Raw genomic sequence first — 26564 nt, forward strand, 5'->3', positions numbered from 1 at the left:
ATTTCCCCTGAGGCACCTACATTCTCTTAATAGAACACAATTTGTTTTTCATCAGCAATATCACATAAAAGGTTTAGAAAGCGCCTCCAGCCCAACAAGATTATTGCACATTCAGCAAAAGGAGACAGAAAGTGAGGGGTGGGTGGGTGGAGAATCTCACTGCATGGTGGGCTGCAGGTTGCAGACATGCACCGATTGCCCTGTCTGCAGATACTATGTGCCAAATGGATAAAACAAACCTAAGTTCTCAGAAGGCATCGGAGATCAGATCTTATATAGTGGAATATATGTAGTGATGTAGTTTTAATTTCCCTTCATTCTGACTTCCACTTTCATGGTAAATAGAAAATAATATTATGGAACAAGATGCAAAACCTTCTGAGGGTAATACGTCCTCTGCTTGCCTTTTCTTCCAGGGCGAGGAAAAGCATTTTATCAATTGCTTTTTCTTTATCCTGTATGCCCAGCTTTCTTCCCCACCCCCACCCCCCCAAAAAAACCTCTTAAGAAGAAAATGGAATGTTGTCTTAATGAAGCAAAGAAATACAGTAATGAGAAAAAGAAGGTCTTCTTGGAGTGTCGGATTATGCTTCTCCTTTTGAATCAGCCTTAAAGCAGTACTGCCAGCATGAGACTATTAGGAAGTAATGGGGAGACCCTCCACTTAATCTGTGCAATAACTTTGATGCACAAAACCAGCCAACAATGCAAAATTTCTTTTATTACACTGTGGTTCTTTGCTGTATATTGCCAGGCATCTAAAGCTCCTCCTCCATATACGGTTCGGTCTCTTACTTAGCAACCTACCCATTCACTCCCAGCAATATCATTCTGTAGGCATATGCGAAGAATGGGCAAAGAATGGCTTTGTCCACTTGATGCAGAGGGAGAGAGGAACCGAAAAATTCTTGTGCAATTGTCTCAACTTTGGGTTTTGAGAGTGTTTGTGTATGTGTTTGCATGCATGTCTGTGTGTCGTGTTTTGCAAGCTGCGTCCCCCTGGTAATGGCAGGAGGGTGTGATGGGACACTTAACTGACACAGAGTGTGAACCCATCAAAGCCTTTGAGGTGAGCAATTTTGTGTAGAGGAATAAGATGAATAGGGAAATATAGAGATATAGCCGTGTCATCTGACTGTATTACACAGAGCAGGGGCTGGGGAGATGGCATCATCACCCACCTCTATGTTGTACCACTGGCAAAAGGAGTCTTGCTGACCCCTGGAAAGTGCAGTTGGATTGTCCTGGCATAGTAGAGGGGACACTATTTGCATCAACTTTGTCTTCTCTGTCCCTTGTGGCCAACCCACCATTCGTGGTGTGCCAAGCTCCTACTGCTGGTGTCACCATTAACTAGTCCCAGAGCAAGTTCAGCTTCACCCTATGTCCCACCCAAGCCGATAACATTTGGTAGGACCATGCTTGCATCTTGCCCTCCGTTTTCCTGGATGCTGATGTCCATCCCTTTCATTCCAGAGATGTTCCATAGGAATAGGGGAAAATGGGTCTAAGCCTATGCTGGGAAATGGTAATTTCCCCCCCTTCCCCTCTTTGCTTAACTCTTCCTCTGTTCCTGTTCTTTCTTTTTCTGTTTTTCTTTCTGTTTCTCCATCTTTTCCTGGGCTTTCTTCTCTTTCTCGACTGCTGCATTCAGCTCCTTCACCTTTCTCTTTAAAAGAGACCGATCATGAGAGTTGCTGACACCAAGTGCCTGTGGAGATGGAGGAACGATATAGCTGTAAAATCAAGGCATGCATTAGGGAGCCCAGTGCCTGTTCTTGTGGCCCCTTAAGTTACTGTGGTTTCTAGTGAAAAAAGAATCCATACTTCAGCAGCAAAAGGGATTGATTTGGTGACTGCATTTTTCACTTTCTCTTATTGAGCTCCTGAACTAATACCTTGATTAAGTTCTTGATTAAGTCACAATGGCTGGCTTCATATATAATTTTATTGGTCTGCAAATATTACTGTGGTGTCTTCATAGTTTTATCACAGCAAGATAAAACCATAAAACCAAATCCAAAGCTAAAGACGGTAACTTAAAAAAAAAAGAATCAAAATTGCCAGTGATTTTATTGAGATGTAAAGAGATGTATTTTCAAAGCCTTTTAAAAACATACACATTAGGGTCTTCCCCTCCGCGTGGATTGTATTCCAAAGAACCACATAAAGGACTCCGTTTGAAATGACTGAAAGGCAGCCTACGGAATACTGAGGTATTTCTTTGATGCTCAGTAAACAGATACCGTTTACCTCTCAAGTGTATGCAAATATATGCATGAGACTAGTCAAAAGGAACACAAACTATATATCGCTGGGTATGTACCCAGCCATTCCATCTCTTTCTCTTCCCTTCTCCTTACAACCAGAGAGAGAGAAGTATAGGTAGTCTTTGACTTACAACACAGTTTGTTTAGTGATGGCTCAAACCACTGAAAAAAGTGACTTAGGATCATTTTTCAAGCATGTGACCATTACAGCATCCGCACAGTCACGTGAACAAAATTCAGATGTTTGGCAACTGGCACAAATTTATGATGGTTGCAGCATGATCTCCTTTGGCAACTTTCTGACAAGCAACGTCAATAGGAAAGCCCGAGTTACCTAACAATCATATTACTAACTTAACAACTGTAGTGATTCAGTTAACAAGGATGGCAAGAAAAGGTTGTAAAATGGGGCAAAGCTCAAATTAACAACTGCCTTACTTAGCGACAGAAATTTTGGGCTCAATTGTCATAAGTCGAAGACTACCTGTAATCGCTCATCTTTTCAGGTCATGTGATTTTTTGTACTTTAGTATTCATGCATTACATTGACAATAAATGGTCAATTCTAAGCTGGTCAAATTCTGGATCTTTCCTATGACTGAAAATGTGAACTCCGACTATTTCCCTTGCCTGGATTATGTTGACTGGATTATAACCCAGTAGTAGAACTGAGTAGTTTCCATCCTTTATATCTTCACATAAAATTGCCATTTCTCAACCTGATAAGTAGACTAGCTCACAATAATTGGAGTTGACCCCTTTGGCCCAACCTATCTGAAAAATATAAGGAAGCCTGGCTTAAAGTGATATGATTGGAGTAAAACTTTGATATTTGTTGATGAAATTGACATCCTAGACTATATGAATAAAGATTCTGACCTGGTATATAATGTTATATTCCTATGAATCCTTGCATTTCAAATATGACTTGGATGCTTAAATAATTCAGATCTTTTTCTAAAAGTTTGTCAGCTTGGAATCAATTTGGAGAAAAATGCTTGCTAATAGAAATGCCTACATTTAAGATCCGTGCTTACATACATATTGAACTTTTTTTTTAACTAGAGCACGACTTGTTCTATCGATGCTATATTTATACTTGTAGGACCAAAAATATAAAGTAGAGGATCTTTTTTCTTTTTGCCAAACACTACTTCATAAACTGATCAATCTAACTTTCAAAAACCCATTTTCAGAGAATCATCTTCTCCATTACCTTCAATTTGGCTCCATCAAGGAGCAGCAACTGTTGTCCATCCACATCTTGAGCAGCAAATTCTGCCATGTACTGTTCCAGGTTCAAACTCTCAAGCCACTGGCCCACTTTCTGGCTGCTCCACATTGAAGCTGTACTCAGAGGCTCATCCAGAAACTTCCGAGAAGATTGTTTAGTGGGGGGGTGGGGGGAGGGAGGAAAGAGAGAGAAGATGGAATCTGATATTGCCAATAGTTCTTGTATTCTATATGTAAAGTTTAAGCTTCCTGCTACCATATCTAGTCAGCCATCTGGGGGTGGGGGTGGGGGAAGCCTCTCCATAAACTTTAACTCATTTTAAAACTCAATCTATGATTGGAAAAATATTACTTGGCTTTCTCTATAATCGGAAGGACCCATAGCAAACTACAATTATATCAAAAGGATGTCAGAATACAAGTGCTGCAACATCTTGATGCAAATCCCTCTCTTGCATACTTAGGTCCTGATATCTTTTATCACAACATGTGGTTCATCACTTGTCAATAAAAACCCTCCAGGGATGCCTCCATCTACACCACTTCAAGATATTTGAATGGAAGAATGTGGTAGAAATTATGTTGCTTTTATTGTTGGCAATATAATCATGGCAGCTACTGTGCTAATCACAATTCTTCTTCAGTAATACATTAATATGTTATGCTTTAGATAATCCTCATTATCAACAGTTTCACATATCCAGAATCACTAAAACCCCAAACCTCAACACATGAAAAAAGGTATTTTTGTATCCACAATTATGCTTTTCTTTCATGTTTCTTTTTTGCTTGCATGAAATGATGAATGGGGTTCTGTACAAGCATCAAGTACATTTTTCTCTTCATTTTATAATTTTTATTGGAAGTTTTAATAAATAACATAAAAATGCAAACTAATGAAAAGTAAAAGCAGAAAACAGAAAAAGAAGATAAACGTGCAGAAAGAAAGAATAAAAAATATTACAGAATAAAAGAATAAAAATAAACAGGTAGCTTCTGATTTCCTTCATATAAGCAGAATTAGAAAGTTATCTTTTACTCTACAATTACAAAAAAAGCTCACTCTTTGCAATTATCCAGGTTTTTTTTTTTCTAATTGTACAACTTCCAAGTACATTATTAAAGGTGAGATTATTCGTGTAATGTCCCTAAATTTCCTGCTCAATGGGTTGCACAACATTATTATATGCAGTGCACATTCTTCATCACCAAGGGATTGTAAAGTCTCTTCATTGCTTTTAACATCATGCAGGTTATAATCAGTTGGATAACTCTCCCTGTGGGGTGATGATCACCTTAGGCTATGACCCAATTCCTATAAATTCAACCTCTCATTATTCACAGTTTTATTACCATTTTATGCTGGAATAAAACCCAATTAAATAATGTAGCTTCTTATAACCCAAGTGATATTAAACATTCAGGCATTTGTTTTCCACATGTTATGATATTATTACTTATTCACTTGTTTTAACTGGGACAGCAACTTGAATGGCTGGCTCTTGATGGGATGAATTCAGTGTCCAAACACAATTGCACTATAAAAATAAATGTCTAGTCCCTATGAAGCAGGAAGGTTCCATGGGCAAAAGAGGAATTGCAGCATTATTCTGCAGGATTTGAGAACTAGAGGGCTCACCTCATCAGATGATTGTGACAGTGTATGGTATGGGTAGGAGCACTTGGTCTCTGGCAGAGCCATGCTCAGGGACTTAGGGCTGTTGCTGGTAGGGGTGGAGTCATCACTTAGGGTGGATTCCTGGCAAAGAAGCAGAATTAGAGAAGCTGAGAGCAGAACTGACGTTCTTAAGCACAGATGGAGGATGCGGACGACAAGATTGTCAAGAAAAGCAAACATATCTCTTGACATTTTGTACAAGGTAGTCCTCGGCTTACAACAGTTCACTTAGTGACCGTTTGAAGTTACAATGGCACTGAAAAAAGTGACTTACGACTATTTTTCACACTTAAATAGTTGCGAGATGACCAAAATTTGAATGCTTGGCAGCTGACTCATATTTATGATGGTTGCAATGTCCTGGGGTCATGTGATCACCCTTTGTGACCTTCTGACAAGTGAATGGGGAAGCCGGATTCACTTAACAACCATGTTACTAACTTAACAACTGCGGTGGTTGTCTATAGCATGAAAGGTCATAAAATGGGACAAAATTCACTTAACAAACATTTCACTTACCAACAGAAATTTGGGGGCTCAATTGTCGTCATAAGTAGAGGACTACCTGTACTTCTGGGAACATTATCCAAGTCGACCCTTCAGTTTTTAATGTCAGAGAAAAAAAAAACTTCCCTGAGGCCAAAAGCAAAGAGCTGCTCTGTCTAATTGCTTTTCGCTTAAAAAGTGATAGTTTCAAAACATTTTAAATAAAAGTCCCACTCCTTTGTTCCCTGTTCCCATTCAGTACTGTTATTGCACAGCCTCGTTGCATTAGCTCTAAGGCAGGACCCACATAAGATAAAATAAAACACAGCTGCTGTGTTCACATGATATGATGTGCTTCAAGAAATAAAACATCTCGTGGCTTAATATGAAGCCCTGATTCACACAATATGCTAAGGCAATACCTTGGTTCCCACAACTTGCTGGACTTATCCAACCTCATTTTAGCCTACTCTGGTAGATAGTCCTTATGAGGTTTCCAGCTCTCCCCCATAATACATGGTTTTGAAACCTGGGAGGCAGATTTCTTGCGGCTGAAGGCCTCGTTCTTGGGGGAAGAGGTAGGAGAAGCTGTGCTGCCTGAAGAGGCTGAGCCTTTCCCGCTGTCTGTAAACCAGGAAAAAGGCATGAAGGGCGATCCCGAGGAACGGCTGGAACCCTCCATCAACTCCCTGTACAAGTCAGACAGGTAACAAGGAAAAGGGCCTCAGTAATTTTTCTATTCTTTTTTTTTTCTTCTGAGAGGTGAATTTTACATGCATCATTCCTTGAGGGAAGTTGTGTGCTGAAATGTGCAAAATGTACCATTCCAGATATGGAATGTTCCGGGAAACGCCAAAATGTTCCATGTTTCTTCCAGACTGCATTGATCCAATTCTTCTTTACTTTCTGAGAAGTAAATCTAGTGACTGATCTTTTTAGAAAAATAATGTGGGGGACTGCATCACAATCTTTTCTTTTCTCCTCCAGAAAATTTTCTTCCGAAAAACAATCAGCACACCTCCAAAATTTCTATGGTCAGGAAGAAAATCTGGAATATTCTGTCCCTGAAATGATAAATTTTACACATCCCTTATTGTGACTCAGCCAAGCAATGATGAAAAACAAACACAGCTGGTTTCACAAAAATATCAAGATGATGCGTTTGCCAAGATTTTGAGATTAGTAGAGGGAAGCCCATGACCCTAATCTTCACAAATTTGGCACTAATTTTTAGTCATTGTGACTGCAATTGTCATACTCCATATAAAAAAAAAACAGGCCTATTCACAGTCATCAAGTGCTCTACAATCTTTAATGTACAAATTCCAGGGGGAAATTCCAGACAGGGAAACTGCCCTGTTAAAGTGGTTGAACAAAGAAGCACAGTTGTACTCTTAAAAAATACCTTCTTGGGAGCCATCTGTATAATTCCTTGATAGGAGTTTGTGTCTTCCAGGTTATTTTCAGGGCTCTATAAGAATTTAACTTAGAGGAGCTTGGGTAAATCCTAACCACTTACCTATTGCCAATGGAGAGGCGGTTGCCTCCCTTGTCTTTTCTGCTTTTCCCAGAAGAGGCCCTCCTGAGCGTGACCCTGCAAATGAGAAGCAACACGATTACAAGCACACAGAACTATCTGTGTAGTCCCGTGAAATCTCACAGCGACAGGACTAGAAATTACCATGCAGAAAACTCAAAAGAAAATGATTCACTGTTTTTCTTACCAAGCCCAATCTCTAGGACTCACCCCAAATCCAGAAACTTCCGGCGTGTTTTCTTGTCAAGCCCAATTGTGGGACTTTCCAGTTCTGGAGGACTAGCATCTCTGCTGTCATCTGGAAAAGAAACAAGGGACTCTGTGCTTTATTTCAGAAACAAGCAACTTAATGGAAAACTGAGCTAGCTGACATTGGAAGTCTGCTTTTTATTCCAGGATGCTCTATTAAGAGGGGGTGTTTTATATGCGATGGGGATACGTCTTTTGATTACTATGTCTGCTGTTGTGCTGAACAAATTTACAGCTCACAAATAAGTCCCATGAAATGTTCACGCATAAAATTATTCTGCCTATTGGAGTGATTTCAGATTAAGTGCTTGTTCTGCTCTTGTGAATGTTAAAGAAATCATTGTTGCAAAACATTTAAGCACAGCAAAAAATACAAACATCAACACACACACACACACACACACACACACACACACACACACAGGTGATTCAGGCTGGGTTTACATGGTGCCAAAGTTTATATACTCATGCTTTATTGAATAAGTCACAATTAACCATATTGTGCTAAAACATCATCTGTGTTTTACTTTGAAGAATGACAGTGTCCACTCAGAACTGTTAGCTAAAATCTTTTTATGACATTACACAATATGCGTACTCAGCTTCAGGGCTGATGAAAGATATAGTTCCTCAAAAGTCCATTGAGAAAACTCTTTTTCTCTCTCCTCTACTTGTGCCATTCACAGGTGGACATTCTGTAATTGGCACATCCCATTTAATCCTTGGAGCCAATCAAGATAAGTGATGATTGATTAATTGGTCCAATCATGGATTTTATACCATCCTCATCCTCGTTAGAGAGCATTATATAAATAGAACAAATAAATAATATAATAAAAGTTATAACTGAAAACAATCCAGAGTTTTTATGAGAGGGGAGCAATAAAATAAAATTGTGGGAAAGAGTTTTGGAAGGGAATGTAGCACTCAACAATAAGTATATGGGGGTAACTCCAAGAGTCCCAGACTGCCTAGCCAATAATATCTTGCTATATCAGAACAGGTAAATTCAAATATATATTTGTCTCTTTCCCTTTTTAATTTGGAGAAGATTTTGCTCTTGTAATAAGAATGGATATAATTTGAGGAATCAGTTATTTTTAAGGGATAAAATACAAAGCTTAAGGCATTTCCTTTGCCTCACTCCCATATGGTGAGATATGTTGTGCCACAAGTTGAAGATCTGGGGCCACAATCAAGATACCAAATGTTCATATATTCATTGTTTATTTACTAACTATTTTATATGTAGCCATAATAAAGCATCAGAAGCCATTTGCTTACTGTTAAAACATACAATAAAATCTAGAAGATAATTTTAACAAATAAGCAGATTATCAATAAAAACATAATGATATATTTTCCTTGACACCAACAGGAAAGGCCCTCCAGAATCCTGGGATTTCAGGAGAGACGCAGAGGCTGAAAATGGCCTTGCTATGGCCTGTTTCATAATATGATAGAACTGCATTATAACCATAAGGGAGGCCAGCATGTTTTTGGATTTCCTTCCATTTGGAGAGAGGAGTTCCAGATACTTTTACTGCTTTTTAAAAAACATTTAACAACATTTTAACTGGTGCTAGAGCTTACTCAAGTGTTTTTAGGAAATAGAGACAGATTACTGAGAGTCTCAGCATTATCAGGGTAAGCCGAGTAACTATATGGAAAGGAGAAAAACTATCTTCTAATAACAGTACTAAGAAGGATATTTCAACAACTGCTTCTCTTTCACATCCAAGCAAGAACCTTTGATATAGACTGGATTAAACTCAAAATCCCAAATATCCTTTGCATCAAACTGGTCTGAGAGGAGCTATATCTGAATTTGCTTTTCACAATGATAGCCCTCCCTCATTGCTAAGTCTTCCGTTCAGCATTCCCTGACTCCAAATGTGTTAAGCCAGCTGTTACCTTCACTGTGCCTTTCTCTTCGTGCATAGATAGGCGAGCTGTCTGAGCTGGGACAGGACCTGGGTGAGGAGCTGGTGGGTGTGCTCCCTAGGCCCTCCTGGGAGAGGGTATTGGTCAGGGGTCGGTAACGGATGAGAGGAGAGGAGGAAAGCTCTTCCTGTTCCAGGGATCTCTGTACTGTTGAGGCATCAAAAGAAAACTCAATGGTGCGAGTGAAGACTGAGGAACTAGAGGGAGATGCTGAGGCCTGTAGGGAGTCATGAAGAGGCGATCTCACGTGATAGATTGGGCTTCCACAGCCTTCGCCCACCTGGAGAGGAAAGCAGAGATCAGGTTACATGGGTTCATCTTAAAGACATCTCAGCACACCCTGAAGGGAGAGGATGCCCTTCAGAAAGGCACAGAAAGAAACATGAAGTTCATCTGAGAAATACATTTCTACTGAACATCTTAACTTCTCCCAAACTAGTGCACTGTCAGTTTGTTAGACTACTCTTCCCAGAATTCTTGAGTCTTTGGCCACCTTGCGAACATGTCTGGACATGTCCATTTGAGTTGTTTTGATTACCAGACTGGCAACTGGTGATATATTTTAATAACATAATTCTCCATATGGTAAAAAAAAATAGTAACACAGAATTTTTGTTCAACTAGATTAGGTGACCATTATGTTCTTAACCAGCTGGCAATTATATTTAAAATCCAGCTAGGCCAGTCTTTCCTCTCCACCACTATTATTCATTCTTTTCTTTTCCCCTTTATATATATTGATCATTATTGTCTTATCATCTATCTCATTGTTTTTGGCAAAGAGTACAGCACTCCGCTTTCTTGAACAAGTGCCAGCAGGCCCTAAGTGCTAGGCTATTCTGGATAATGTTCCATGGATATTGAAAGAGAAGTATATAATATGAATGAATACTAAGGTTAAAAACAAGACTATCTGTATCCTGAGTGCAGCCTCTACTGCATATACAAAGCTTACTTCTGAGCTAGCCCTTTGATTAAGCAAAGGAAGCAGTTACTTAAAGCTATGAACTGTGATTAAGGCACCATGAGCTGCCCAGAAGAGTTGCCTCATTGCTACTAAAACACATGCACTTCTTCAAAGTAGAATGTCACTCCAACACATGGAATATCGCTTCTGGAAAGGGACCTCAAAGTGACAGTGAGATGGCAGCGGCATCTATAACCACTAGCCAGTGTGACTGTCTCATACAGCATTATTTGGAAGATCTAGTAAAAGGACTATTGGACAGATGGCCAATCAACTGGGTAATAAATCGTGCTCTTGTTTTTTCTAAGAAGGGAACATCCAGAAAAAATGCTTGGAAAGACAGGTGGTGGTGGGGAGCAGCAAATCTACAACCCCACCTCCCAGCATTGCTTCCTTTTAGGCCATCCCTTCATGTGTATGTGCTGCGTGTTATCTGTAGCAAATGTTCAGAATAAACTACTACTGTATGCGCACATATGCGCACATATGTGTGTGTGTGTGATGTGTTATGCAATAGTTTCTTCTTCATTCTAGAATAGATGGAAAATATAAAACTTATATAAATATAAAAATGTAAATTAATTTTATTACTGTATTTATCTTATCTTAATTATTTTTATAACTAACCCAAGGCAATAAACATATCTAACCCTCCTTCTCCTGTTTTCCCCGCACAATGAGGTGAGTGGGCTGAGAGAAAGCAACTGGTCCAAAGTCACCCAGCCAGTTTTCATGATTGAGGTGGGATTAGAATTCATACTCTACTGTTTGCAGCTTGGTGTTTTAATCATTGGACCAAATACTGAAATACTGAAATGACTTTTTAAGCCTCATGTATCATAATACTTGAAACTTTTTTTTTGGAAAAAAAAAATTTTTTTTTGGAAAAAATTTTTTTTGTTTTTTTAAAGAATAAAAAGATCACCATAAAACAGAGTACTTTTATAAGTTCTCATTCATTTTTTCTTTTAAGCTGTACACCAAGAATACTCTGTATTTGTTTAATTATTAGTTCAACACACTAAGCTGACGTCAAAGCAAACCACACTGTTAATGTGAAATGCACAAAATATCCTAAACTGGCTGCATCAATAGCAATATAAGCGAATAGCATCTGGGCACCAACCTTCTTGTCCAGGATATCGTCACCTTCTGTTGAGCTGACACTATCTCTCAAGCGGGACCGAGAGGGGCGCTGTCTCCTGCCCTTGGCTGAGAGTTGGGCACGGGCCTTCTGTAAACTACTGTCCAGCCTCTGGGTCTCTGGAATCACATCATTAAAATCTGGGAGTGAAAGAGAGAAACGGGAAGGGGAGCAGAATGGGGAAGGGGGCAGAAAGAGAGGGCAGGCAAAAAAGAGCATTGGAGAGAATGGGAGAAATGGAGGGATCATAAAGAAAAGGCAGAGAGAAGTAAGAACAGCACAGAGATAAGGAGCAAGTGTACAAGACAGTATACAGGGCAAATGCAGCCAAGAGAAGGGAAAGGAAGAAGAGGAAGAGGAGAGCAGTTCACATGAACCCCCCCAGGAGAGACGCAAAGAAGAAGGCAGTGGAATGAAGGGGTTAAAAGGGAGAAAAGATAACAGAAAGACTGTTCAGAGAAGAGAGGAACACACGGACGATCAGCATACTCTTTTATAAATACATGATTGGAAGCTGGAGATGGCATATCATAATAAACAGGCTTCGTATAGGATTGGTTATTACAGATCCTGACTCTTGGCCATCAAGCAATGGCATCAATAAGACTATTTTCTCTATACTTGCTCTCCGTCAAGCATATGCTCACCCACCTACAGTGATTTCTTGAACATAAGGTCACATCCAGATGACTGGATGCTGTTGTGTATTACATTTAGTATATGGCACAATTGGCTTTAGTTGCATCTCTTACCATGTCCTAATGGAAATTGTCATGTTGGTTACTTGTAGCCTCCTTTGTGGATTCAGTGTGCAATATTGCTAGAATGAGGATACATGTATGATGTTTCCCAGGCCAAAAAAATCAGTCTTTGCCTTAGAGTGGCAGGCTGGATTTTCCCTGCAAAAATTAACTTTCCAAATCAAAAGATATCAAATGAAAGACATAGAAGTGATAGGATCATACCTGAACCCAAAATTTAGAATCTGAGATTGGATATGCTAATTAATTGTATCACAGCTTTCAGCCTGCTTTGTTCCACTATTCCAGTCATATGGGAATTATGTTAATACACCACTGTTGTTCATAATAGAAGAGGAAGATCAGAGATGGAAGACCTATAATCCTTCAGATGTTGCTAAACTACAAGTACCGGCACTACTTTCCATTGCCCACACAAGCTGGAGCTGCCAATACGTACAATTCTACAAAATCTGAAGAGCTAGGTATATTATATAGCTACATAGACACTGCATTTTAATCAAGACCTACTGAATCTTGAAACATACTTCTCTTGAGAAATTAAATGAACTAATGCACATTGTGCCACATTTATTAATTTTGAGAAAGTCACCTTTGAAGTACTATCTTATAGATATTGCTGCATAACTAATCTTGGCTACAATTGACTTTACTTGGAAATCAGTTGACATCAATTGGATTTCAACTGATTTTGATAAACACTGGTAGTAATATAATCTTTTCACCCAAATAGATTTATTTGTGCTAAATACATAGTCTAAATTGGATAGAATGACTTATCTCCAGACATGGATGCTCCAACATTGGAAGTTTTTAAGAAGAGATTGGACAACCATTTGTCTGAAATAGTACAGGTTTTCCTGCCTGAGCAAGAAGTTGGACTAGAATCTCCATAGTCCCTTCTAATTCTGTTATTCTGTTCTGTTCTATTTCTAGAAGATTCAACAGAGCCTACTCTCAAGTAAGCAAGTGAGGAGTTGCATCCTAAGTTTTTCATTAGAGAAATATTTTTGTTTATTCTTTTTTATTGAGTGTTTTGTTGAGGAAATAAGCATCTTCCTCCTGCTGCTCTGTTACCAGTCATCGTATTCTTCCAAAGTGGTCTTCATAACAAATAAGAGTGAAGATAAGTTACATTGTGCAAATATTTGAGGGTAGCTTTTATTCATGGACAAAGTCCAATTTATAGATTAATAATATGATTACACATCTCTCTCTCCCACTCTCTTTTATACACACACACAGCCTGAGTTCTTAAATATTCAAATTTTCTCCCACCCACAGAGACAAAATTGCCTCATTTGCTGTATATACTCACCATTTCAAGAACATTTTCCCTAGATACTATTTTGTTCCATGCACTGAACGAAACAAGCAAACTGGTTATTTTCAGAAAAGATAAATGTGGCATATGTGTGATCTTACTTGCTCTCTCTGTGTATAGTCCTATGTACAGCTGAATATCTTTTGAGTATTGAGACAGCTACTATTTAATTTATCACACAGAATAAAAAAAATGAGAAACCTTAATATTAGAGGGCATGAAATATCAAACAGCAGCAAGCACGAGCGATAAATACAACCTGCTGAATTTTGGAAAACTAACATTTAGACTTTATGGATTTCTTGTCCACAGAATTCTTGCTCCAACAGTTTTAGAAGTGGGTACATTAAATCTCTGTGGAGAATTCTATGTAATCTGGAAAATTCTCAAATATTACTATTTTGTGGAATGGTGTTTTTGAATAAACTTAATGTAGGCATTGCTTTAGCAGACAATGGAAAATATCTTTGTATCCCTATCTCATTAACACAGAATCAAGGAACAATTTTTTCCATTCTCTGGCAAGTGACACAAAGTCAATGCCTTGCCCCACTTCCCTTTTAATGTAACTGGATTTTCTGAATCTATCATAATGAAGAAAAAAAAAACCAGGCCATCAATATGGCAAGGGTAGTGAGGCCCAGCAACTAAACTTGCAGGTAAAATTAATTTGCCATAACTGAGATTTAATCTAAGTGGGCAAAAAACCCAGAATCAAGCTTCATTTGGTTTGTATGATTTATACTGAGTGAAACTGTGGTATTCTTGTCTGAGTATGAAGATATTACATAGACTCAGAAAGGGTAAACCTGACTTGTTTACTATGCTAAATAAAATTCAGCTTTATCTGTGCATTCTTAGTGTCATTAATTAAATGATTATATGAACATCCACCATTTTTCAAGGCAGATTTCAGGTATGTAAAAAATAGAAATGAAAATATAATTACAATTAAAAATTGAACATCCAGCTAATAATGAAGGAAGGAGTCTTTGGTGTTGCGTAGGATCTTGTGTCCATTTCCCCAAAGACAGAGCAGTGACAGTAGAAGCACATTGCCAAAACCAGAACATTATCATGAAGACTCCAATTTTGATTAGTCTATGGATAAAATAATTTGTAAATATCAAAGGATACAAAAATGGAAAATAAACAAAACAGCATATTTTGCTGGAGTTAAACATAATCCTGATCAAAGATTGTATAACATCAAAAGGCTTCAGAATCATTTGATAACACCAGTTTTACCATTTACATGAAGTTGCTAGAGTAGTCATCCACAAGCACAGAAATATCATCAGAATATCATGAGCCACAGTGGCGCAGTGGTTAGAGTGCAGTACTGTAAGCTACTTCTACTGACTGCCAGCTGCCTACAATTTGGCAGTTCAAATCTCACCAAGCTCAAGGTTGACTTAGCCTTCCATCTTTCTAAGGTGGGTAAAATGAGGATCCAAATTATTGGGGGCAATATGCTGACTCTGTAAACTGCTTGCTGACTCTGTACATTGCTTAGAGAGGGCTGTAAAGCACAATAAAACAGTATATAAGTCCAAGTCCAATTGCTATGGTACGCTGATGGCACTTGGTTATATACAGTATCTCCACCAGGGATGGTATTCTACAGGTTCGCACCTATTCGCAAGAACCGGTTGTTAAAATTCTAAGCAGTTCGGAGAACTGGTTGTTAGAAGAAATTACTGGCCTAATCCTGTTAGGAAGGCAGGAAGGAAACATTCTGGTGTTGCTTACAGAAACTGCCTCTCCGTTAACCCTTGGCAGGACTAGACTTCCTGTCTCTGGAACTTCTCTGGAGTTTTCTTTCCCTCTTTTGCTGGTACTTTGCTTGTGTGGAGTGACCATTCAAAGTTACAATGGCACTGAAAAAAGTGACATGACCATTTTTCACACTTATGACTGTTGCAGCATCCCCACAGTCATGAGAGGCCAGGCGAGGAGATACATGCCTCAATGAGAGTGATGTTGAATTGGCCACGCCCAGCCAGTCACATGACCACCAAGCCACGCCCACCAACTAAGCCACGCCCACAGAACCAGTTGTTAAAAAATTTGAATCCCACCCCTGATCTCCACCCTGAGTTGAACAGGAGATACAGAGAAAGTCTTTGGAGACTCTCGGTCATCCAGGTCATGGTTGTCCCATTTTCAAGAGGCAACTGGACTTTCTGGATTTTTTCTTTGAAGACATTTCGCTTCTTATCCAAGCTGAAGAAGGTTCTTGGATGAGAAATGAAATGTCTTCAAGGAAAAACCAGAAAGTCCAGTTGCCTCTTGAAAATAGCACCTTTGGGACAAAGTCTGATTAGGATCTGAATCAAGCTCAGGTTAATTTCTGCAGACAGTTGCTGCTGATTCTAAAGCCAGTTGACTCCCAAACAAGCCCAGCTTTGATTCTGAATGGAGCAGTACTCCCCATGGCAGAGCCAATGTGCAACTTAGATGTGCTATTAGACTTATGATTCATGTGGGCAAAAAAGGGTGGGGGGCATGGCTAATCCAGCTTCATATATTAATTGCAGCCTTTCCAGAAACAGGAAACATTAGCAAATATCTCTAGTTCCTTTGTCATCTCATGGTTGGATTTCAGTGACTTATTTTTTATTGAGCTGTTCTTGAAGATCATTAACCTGTGGAATGTATTATAGTAAACTTCTTTTGCAGGAGCTGAATTGGTTGCAGTCATGGATTTGAAAAAAAAAAACCAACCAACCGCCAATAACTAGATTGACCAGACTCAAAGCACTGAAAACCTGGCACTTGGTTGAGCTTTATAGCTTCTTCAAACAATAATGTGGTGGTGAAGGAGGGGGAAGAGATGTATTTTACAAAAGGAAAGCTTAAAAATAAAACGAAAAGGAATTTGTAAATTATAAACGGCTATAATTATTGTAGAAATTAATAATAAAACTTTTTTATTTTAACTATTTTCTATAAGCTCTTTTTTATTTTCTGCTTTCTATTTCTGTTCTGTCAAAGTCTTTATCTTTTTGTTTGCTCCTGGTTGGTTTTCTTGATTCTTCTCTTCTTCTGAATCTTTGCTCTGTCTGAGGGAAACAGATTGAACCAGTCTGAATGAAATAAATATTCCTCTCTCCAGGTTTTCAGCTGTTGCCTTCTTTCCTGTTGCTTTTTCTCAATGGGACATTCTCATTCTTTAACTCTTTTGCTTTGGCTCTTTTTGTTTACTTTTTCCTGCTCTGATCTGTATTGGCAGTATTTCTGGGCAGCCATCTTGTTTCCCCTCCTTCTTGCCAAACACTGTGGTTTGACTGACAGTCATGGTTTGACTGGTAGCTGGGTCATTCTGATGATGTGGGAGGCCGAGAAGGGAGAAGGAGGGAGGAAGAAGCACAGGTGCTTTTAATCTATTCAGGCAGTCTGTCCTTCCACACCAGTTTGCATCCATATGCAATTGAATTGCTGTTATCATCCATCCAGCCCTAGATGGCTTGAGACTTGATTATATGCAGGATCAGGTAGAATCTATTTGTCAACCATCTGCTAGCAGACATGGCATGCTTAGAATTTTCACTCATTGAGAAATATGACACAAAATGGACAGAAAATAAACATTAAAATATTTGAAAACTTTGGGTTTTCTGTAGAGTTTTCAGAGATTGTAGGGGGGATGTTTTAATTATGGAATTATTTTCTAAATAATGAGGGTAGGTGCTTTATTTGAATATTTCTCAATTCATTGACTATACTGTACTTTGGTGGGTGATTTTTTTATATTGTTTCTTCTGTTAACTTAGAATTATATATTTGGACTGTATAAGCTGCTCAAAGCTATGAGACTGAAGCAGTGTGCAAGCCACAGAAAAAATAAATAAAATAAAGTAGTCTATCAGAAGGAGATTCCAAAGACCCACTGTTTTAACTTAAATTCATTTTAAACTAGACAACCATGAGGTGCACACAACCATTGGCAGACCATTTGTAGTTCTAAGACTATGCCACTCAAGGTCAGTGGTCGAAGGTGATAATTCGTCAAGTTGGATGCCCATCCAAGCCTTAATAAATGTAGGCTCGACACAATCCCTGCAACTCTTAAAAACTATGAATATGTTACATATAGATGGAGGTGGGAGAACTTTTTAAAGAAATAAAATATTGTGTATAGCATTTTATGCTTAACTATACATGTCTAATACAGAGATCTAAACATAATAAATCATATTTTTAAAATCGTTCCTGTACTAGAAATTCACAGGCTGAGTCTTAATGAACCATTCTCCAAAGAGAAAACAGATTAAATAATTGAAGATTTGAAATTAAATAAAGCCCTTGGAGTTGATTTAATGCTATTTTTTTTTTTAAATGGAAATGATTGTCTTCTGTTCTCTGTTTAATTCAATATTGTAATCACATCTCTGATTGTTGGCATCAAATCTTTCAGTTATGATGCCAAAGCCTCACAGAGATGCCTACTAATTGAATAATACAGACCAACTGTAGTTTTGAATCAAGATCACAATGTTTTACAATTTGTTAAATTAAGCACAAATTATATTAATTTTGATCAAGATGCATTTACTAAATAGCAGATCCAAGTTAGAGGATTTTTAAAGTAATGATCAGGAATTCACCAAAAACTATGCTATTTTAGTTACAGATATTTTTAAAGCTTCTACCAACCCCAATAACTATGTCCATTTAAACTGAGTCCTTTTGTCCTCCAAAATGTTAAAACTGGTTTGTGAGTTTCCAAAAAAATCACTTTAATATACTTTATGAAATTTTAATTAAAAGTACTTGTTTGGAAATATGCAAGTTCCCTTCTCTGCAATCCAGGAGAGAATACTGTATATATTTATTTAAACTATTTGTATAGTTGCCCATCTTAAATCCAGCTCTGAGTGGCTTACATATCTATGTTTTTAGGTGCTATAATTCCAGACTAAAAGGTGCCCTCCAAAATCCAATACAATCTCTGTCCTCAAACTCCAGCCTGCTGAATTGAAAAGGGTAGAAATGGAAAATGCCTAGCAGGCAGAACAGAAGGTCATGCCAACATTATCAAAATATAATGTTTGGTTTCTTTTGTTCCAGCTATGTCCTAAGATGGGCATGGAGCTAATTGGCTACATCACAAGAGTTGTATAGCTCTATAATGTATAATGAATGTTTTGAGTGTGCACAGTTGTTCAATAATTCTGTCAAGAGTTAAAGCACATGAATTTTGGAACAGAGCTGCTTCATGAAAATACTGACCCAAAGGTTATTGGGAGAATGCATGGGCCAGGAACCATCTGTGGTCTGGAACAAGGAAATGATATTAAAGTGACCCAATCTCGGTAGTAGAAATACATAGTTATTTTGAAGCTCTGGTCTCCTGCTTATTGATTGGAGGAGGAATGTAACCAAAGAGCTAGCTCCAAATCTGAGAAGTATCTTGTTAAAATTCCATCTTGCATATTTCCTCCATATGATGGCCACTGCCAGTATTGGTTAGTAGAGTAAACAATTCTGGATGAATTAGCAGGAACAGATTTCCTACACTTTTGATACAAATCATTGTATAGCTGCTTTCACCATGTTGCCTCTAAATGTGTTGTGTCTATAACTCCTACAACTCCTAACCAAGTAGCTATGGAACTCATATTTAAGAAGAAATAGAAAATTAAAATATTGGTTCCAAGCCACAGAATGTTTTAAAATTGAGACAAAATAGGTATCAGTATTTGATCTTATGGATGGTAATAGTCACCTGAATTCATGCAGAGAAACCCCACTAGCTACATTATAGATACCAGTCTAGTCCACATTTTGTTGTACTGGTTAAGATAGTAAAGAAGGAACTGGGAGTCTATAATTTTTAGTCTTCCATAGGCATGGAAGCTAGATGAATTGAGCCAGTTAATTTCTTTCAGTCCTAGCCATCTGATACTGTTGTGGGAGAAATAGGAAGAAGGATAATTTTGCATGCCAAATATTATAGCTAAGCCATATCAAACAACATGGCCTGGGGGGAAAAAAAGGACATGGAATTCTAACAAAAATTCAGCCCCATGATTTTTTACTCTCTTGCCCATCTTGCTTCAGAAACTTTTGTGACAAGGTTCCCATAAAGCTGAACCTCTGTCAATCAGATGGACAACATTGAGCTAGGTATAATACTATTAGCCAATACATGAGGAAAATATCATAGTGATTCCACCTCAATGAAAATATACTGTTTTACCTTAAAAATGCAGTTCATCTCAAACCTCCTTGAAATTCTGGAAATCCTTGATTAGCAACTGTCTTGTTTTACAATGGTGATGAAGAAGTAGCTTTATGACCAACTGTTGCATTTACAACCTTCGTAGGCCTATACAGCAAAATTAAGTTTGCAAGCACAGTCATGGCTTCATTTAGTGATCGCTTCACTTAATGATCAATTTGCTGGTCCCAGTTGTGGTCTGTAAATGGGATTACCTAGACCTCTTTGTATTTCTTCATAAACCTCTGCTGCACTAAGAAACATTGCCAGTCTGAATTTGGAATACACTTTATACAATTGTACGAAGTGGCCATGTTGTGAAAATGTCACTGAGACTATGAAAAACATATGCTATGAGTTCCCCATCACACCAACTCACAACCAGTGCCATCTTCAGCAAACTGCAATTGTGCCAAAAGGACAGCACACACCATCTGATATCATTGTGCAAATGATACAATGGCATGTTTACATCCTGAGAGCTGAAACAATTATACAAATCTCTGTATAATTTGCATGAATTGTTTGCTCCATCTTGTTCCCCCTCAACCAAAACCTATGTTCTAGCACATGTTCTGGAAGTGGAAGTTGGGAATGTACTTCATATGAAATTACGGGTAACTTCATACATCTCCTTTGCCCTTCCACCCTTGATATCACAATGTTACCTGCAAAGAGTAGGATCCATGTATTTCTGCTAAGGGAGCAGTTGCTGGATGGACAACAGATGGAATGAAGATGGGAAGGCATACAGTACTTACCAAATATTTCATCTGCATCTTGGAGCTTGGAGGAAGACATGATGAAGTCAATCTGTAAAGGGATCAACACAGACACAAAGAGAAAGAGGGAGTAAACAAAATACCTGGGTCTTTCAATGCACTCCAGAATATAGAGAAAGAGAGCAAAAAGTGAGCAGTTCTGCCCCAATTCAAGAAACCAAATCAAATCCTGCTTTGTTTAAAGATACATTTCCAATAAAACATTCTTAGGAATCAATACCGACAGAATGAGTAAGTGGAGACTTATCAGCGATTCTGCTTATCTGTCGTAATAGACCAACGCATTTAATGCCATACTGATGATTACTTCTCCTGCATCTGTGAATGAAATGTGTTTCTTAACACTGAAAAGTAAATAAAATACAATTATAAAACAATTTATTGTCAAAATGTTACCTTTTTTTAAAAGTTTGCTAGTTAGCAGCTCTGGTTGATGCTTTATATTGGGAGAGGGCCTCAGCATAAAAGTTGTATTAGATGCACTTCACTTGTTTGTGGCTCCAATGGACAGACCGACAATAATCCTACAAAGGGGTTTATGTTGAGGATAAGGACACCATTTCTAGCAAAAACAAAAACAAAAAACAAAACCCCACTATAGGGCTGTATTTGACCTTGAGGCTGTAAACACTCCATCTCTGGAATGAACGATGACCTCACATGTCCCTGAAAAGAGGATATAGAAGGACATAAATGTAACAGATAATCAATAGATGCCCATCAGGAAGCTTCAGCCTAGAGGCTGATCATTGATAGGCACTTGCAACAGGCTGTTAGCTATTTTTAGGGTATTTTTTCTTTAAACTACTGTTTAAACATAACAAAGCTTCAAATACAGCAAGAGTGGGTAATCTCTAGTTTAAATGATATATGTGACCTTAAATACACCTTTTTTAGTGCATACCTGCTGAGGTTTAGCATCAATTTCCACACTGGTGCTTGTCTAGTAGTGTGATTTTCCCCTGAATTTTCTTGTACGTAAATACTTAGGAATTCATTATGAACAGTTTTAAAGGATTAGTGTGTGTGTGTGTGTGTGTGTGTGTGTGTGCAAGCGAAAGAGAGAGGGGAGGGGAGAGAGAGTCTCAATTATATGTTTTGTTTTATTAGAGTTTGGACAGGCTATCAAATAATCTAGAGTTACTTATTTTATAATATTTCTATCCTACATTTCCATTGTAAAAAAGATTCCTTATTTATAATGAAGTAGCATTACCGTATAATACTAAAAAAAAAAAACCCTTAGTGACTGGGAAAAGATTAACATTCAAAGTTGTTTAAGTTTCCTGAAAACTCTAGTACTGAACCAAAATTTAGAAATCAATCGGAAATAATTCCCGAGTAGAGTTTTTGTAGAAATCTTTGTGGGGTACAACCATACTGAAAACATAAAATGTAAATTACAATGAGAAACTCTTACTAAATAAACTTACTAACTTGGATAGGGTAAAAGCAGCAGCAGATAAAGATAAAAAGCCAAAGGGAAACTAGCAAGGGTAGAACTATACCATACAGAAATCAAAAAGTTCTTTAGCCATTCTGAAAAATGCCTTGATTTAGGCATCTAAATAAGTCAGCCCTTCATTTCTCACCAGTCCCCCCATCCTCCCAACCCATATGCTGCTTCTGTGTGGACAAAGGAAGGCAAACAGGGCCGGAACCTATTAATAAAGAAGACGGAACATACCAATCTTAAAACTGTGAAACTATCGCTGATTCCGTTTTTTGTAGGGTGGGAGGTGGAAATTCATTTTGTACTGTACGTGCATTTAGTCCTTGCATGACACTGTGGTTTGATAGGCCTCTCCACTCCATCAAAGAACAGTTAACATCAGCCAAGCCACCCCGCTGGCCAATTTTCCATACCAAACCCCACCTCTCTCTCTGACACAAAAGCTTTGTGCGTTTGCTAGCCTGATGGGAAAGCTGAAGATCAAATGAATATAGAGGAGGGGTGATCCCACATGTCTGGGCTGCATGTCAGCCACTGCTTAGGCCTGCCTATTGGAGAAACAAGATGAAATAGATGGCAGGAGGTGGGAAGAAAATGGAAAACAGACGAACAGAGGAAAAGGAGGATGTTGTCATAAGGTATCCAGAGGTATCCAAAAAGACTTACTAGTTTTGTCAGAGCCAGGAAAGAAAAAGACTGAAGTCTACATGGCATGCCCATCCTTTCAAGGAGGACTCACTTTTGGATCTCAGTAATTGTCTCAAAATGGAGTAAGAGATGCTCTCTCATAAGTACTTTCTCCGTTTGTATGCTCACATTTATGTTTACTTCAGTTGTCAGTAAAATTTTGTTTGTGTGTATGAGAGAGGGAAAGAAATAGTGTAGAACAGCTTTCTATGCAGAGAGCTTTCCTATAGGACATTGTCAAGTGAACGTAATTTGGAGAAGTGGAGATCCTATAGAAAACTGTGTATGTGCATGGGATATTGCTCTGTTTCTGGAAATGGTTTGTTGTCATCTCCTACACAAATGGGGTTTTGTCCAGACCCTCTTGCTACCAAACGAATCCACCACCCAAGTTCATTTCAGCATGAGTTGGAAACAGAATGGCCCGGTGGTGTTTCCCCTCACACCCCCAATTTCTGTTAATCTCCTGCCTTCAGTGCTTTCAAAGCTCCCAAGTATCTGGCATCACTAGAGAGAGAGAGAGAGAGAGAGAGAGAGAGAGAGAGAGAGAGAGAGAGAGAGAGAGAAGCCAGAAGAAAAGACAAACAGGGAAGGACATGTTTGGGGACATTCACAGCAAAATAAAGAGAGGAAGCTCAGAAAAAGGAAGAAAATCTGGTAAAAGGAAAGTACCCTCCTTTAAAAAGCTTGTCAGAAAAGACATAAATGGTCCAGCAGCACACACAATTCCTAGCTTTACACTCCCTCTTCCCTCCCTCATGCATAGCGACATCAAATTCATCAGCTTCATCCATGTCTTCTTTGCAAAAGACAGTAAGATGCTGCCCAAGAAACAGCTCAGCTTCTGTGGAGCCTTTCTGCTCCCTGAGTTCACAACAGCCTTGCAGAGCAGATTGAGAGGAAGAAGCAAATGTCAGAAAGCCGCTCTGGACTTCCAAACCAGGTTCTCTCCCCCACCCCAATCCATATGGAGCACTGCAGTCACTGCACCATCTCTTTTCCCATTCATGGGGATGGTGTAGGGTGTGTGTGTGTGTGTGTGTGTGTGTGTGTGTGTGTGTGTTGGAGGGGAGTTAACTGGATGTCCAAAATCTGTTCCTGGATTGGTAAAAGGCAATAGAATAGACCAGAGATGGAATTTCACTCAACCTACCTGTGGTTTGGAAGCACAGCTAGGAGTTTCATTTAGTAAGCAACGCGAAACTAAACAAGTTTATTAAGGAGTGGGAAAGTACTTGGTTGAGCTTTTGGTGCTCTTCCCACTGATTAAGCCCCCTATAATAGAGCCACCCCCTGCAGCTGAAGACAGTCCATTAAAGCTGAGCAGAGAAAGAAAACAGAGACTGTGTCAAAAAGAAATAGGTCGTTTGTGTTCAAAATATTACCTGCATTTTAACAGAAGTTTATTTTCCACAAGATAACAAATATAACTGGGTTACTAAAAGTGCCAAGAGACTTTATCGTAAGAATGACTGGTAGAATGTCAAATCATAACACACCAATCTGCAAAGGGTGGAGACTTTCAAATGTAGCAAAGAACCGGTCTGTCCCCTGCGTTGCCTCTCCTTCATAACAAGAAGTGAACCCTGATTTTTATCCATTTGTTGATTTGCCTCGAAGTCTTCTCCAGTAGATCAGTTATTTCCTTCTCTTCTATCAGACTTCTAGGAATCTCCATAATTCTCCTGGCCACATGGGAGCAGAAAGAAACATGGGGTGGGAAGAAACCTTTAACTGAAGACCACTGGAGGACATGTCACCTTTGAAGCTAAAGGCCTGAACACAATTCATTGGTGATTTTGTCCTCCTTGTCTCTTCTTTATCCCCAGGCCTTTTTCTCAGCTACAGAAGTGCCTGAAATTTATCATAGCTCAAACACAAGAGGGAAGGGGTGGGAAACACAGAAGTGTGGCTTACCTGACGCCCCAAGACATCTTCAAAAACCTAGAGATCTAAGGATCTCATGGCTGCAGTTTCCGAGTCTTTCTCTCTTCTTCCCATCGTCTCTCCACCAGTTCTGCTTGTTATCGTGTTCCTGCAATGTCTGCATCCAAAATCAAAACCACCAAACAAAAGAAGAGTAAAGCAAGAGAGGAGAGGAGGAAAACATCCAGATCCGGGCTGTTTTCCCCGGTGGAGGTGGAGCTTGCAGCTTTGCGGTGCTGATTTAAAAGAGGGGGGGCGGGGGCGGAGAGAAACAACCCAAACCAAAAAGAAAAACAAAAAAATAGAATAAAATCAATTAACCTCTAAAATAATCGAACTGTATCTATGGGTGGTCCCAGAGTTTTGGAGGCGGAGATTAATTGAAAACTGGAAGCAGATTAGCCAGAACGCACAAGTGCTGTGTTGCTTTTCTGAGGTCCTTGAAGCTTTTGGTTAGAGCAGCCTGCCTGCCTGGCTTCTCTACTTCCCAGGAAGCCTGGGTCTGATCTGATGGTATCAGGCATCTCTCCAGGCGGCCGGAAAGAGTAATGAGCACACAGACCGGTATGGATGTGGAAGGGGCGGGTAGGAGGGGGAGAAGGAGGAGGGATAAGTGGCAGAAGGACGCGGCAAAATCTGCAATTCTTGACGGATCCCAGAGTCCCCCTCCTATAAGGTAAAGTCTTGACTATGAGAAACACAAGTGGCACAGAAATTTTTGCCAGCTTTTAAGTTCTGCAGAATTATTTGTCAGGTAAGATTTTTTTGCAGAGAAGCAGGATTTGCTTAACTACTGATATCAATTTATTTTCTTCTTCCTCTTTTTCTTCATAGAATCTCAGCATCACTGTTTTTATATCCCATAAACAGATGAGCTGTAGATTCAAGCTAGTTTACACCAGGGCTTTTCATCACCTGATGATTACATGAGAGCTTTCCTTGTGAACGGTCTTCAGATTTTGAATATCACAGAATCTATGGATAAACACATCATTTACAGAGAGTTCCCATGTTCAGATACTGTTAAATGCCCAGCAGTTGCAGGTAGAGAACAAATGGCAAATATATTTGTCTGAAATGGTATAGGGTTTCCTGAGCAATATTATTGTGTTATTCTGTATGCAAGAATGAAATAAACTCCTGATTTCCAGTTCTACTGTTCAAAGTATAAGTAGAAAAATGTTGGAAATGTCCTACTAATAACTAAATATTCTTCACTAACTCACATCAAATGAATGACCCAGAGCTGCTATTTAGTGAAGCTATTATCAGTTAGATTTTCCAAAATGTGCAACGGGAACTTGAGGCTCTCTATATGTTGCTAAACTATACCTTCCAAAATTCCTCACCTTTTTATGGCCAGTGTTATTGGAAATTCAAGGACATCTGTAGGACATAGTTTCTTCTCTCTATTATAGTTGGTGTTCATTAGCTTGATATCCACTTGATATGTAACCCCATAATAAATCTATGGCTGAATCTCTACAGTGGCCTTCTCCAGCTTGGTGCTTCCAGAATTATGAGCACTATAAGCTACAAAATTCCTAGGTAGCCTATTTATCACGACTATTAGGAATTTTGGAAATTTCAAAATTAATTATGGAGGGAACTAAGTTAGGTAATATTACCATGGCAACTCTGGACCATAGCAGCCATTATATACTTTTCATATGATATTAAACCTGGATTAGCTATATGTTGCAAAGTTTACATCAATTCTGTGCAGTTTTCATGAGCAACCTACATATTTATAAAATGGAGCAGAGATCTATGCAGTCTCCCATCCTGGGAAGAAAGAAGGATTTTCGTTTAATATACAATGGATTCATATTACCAGATATTTAAAAAGTATGTAAGTTTAATTGAATAAATTATGATTGTATATTTTAAGTGTCTA

The 26564-nt window shown here is 38.7% G+C and overlaps 1 protein-coding gene across 2 annotated transcripts; it reads right to left on the bottom strand.

The window, feature by feature from the left end:
- Nucleotides 1-702: 702 nt before the first annotated feature.
- On the bottom strand, nt 703-25221 carry SAMD14 (sterile alpha motif domain containing 14). 2 transcript variants are annotated; one of them, XM_026710899.2, is made up of 11 exons: nt 24659-25221; nt 20998-21163; nt 20581-20632; nt 11491-11648; nt 9368-9677; nt 7415-7502; nt 7187-7261; nt 6197-6356; nt 5143-5262; nt 3487-3642; nt 703-1711 (listed from the first exon to the last, which is right to left on the bottom strand). In XM_026710899.2, the coding sequence occupies exons 3-11, from the start codon at nt 20618-20620 to the stop codon at nt 1556-1558; spliced, it is 1263 nt and encodes a 420-aa protein (XP_026566684.1). In that variant the 5' UTR covers nt 20621-20632; nt 20998-21163; nt 24659-25221; the 3' UTR covers nt 703-1555. The 2 variants fall into 2 exon arrangements, with proteins under 2 accessions (XP_026566684.1, XP_087774576.1); XM_087918450.1 differs by lacking the exons at nt 20581-20632; nt 20998-21163; nt 24659-25221 and having other exon boundaries at nt 11491-12248.
- Between the last annotated feature and the right edge of the window lie 1343 nt (nt 25222-26564).

This window comes from Pseudonaja textilis, chromosome Z (genome assembly GCF_049901715.1).
Source record: "Pseudonaja textilis isolate UNSWEBS1 chromosome Z, rPseTex1.2, whole genome shotgun sequence".
Lineage (NCBI taxonomy): Eukaryota > Metazoa > Chordata > Lepidosauria > Squamata > Elapidae > Pseudonaja > Pseudonaja textilis.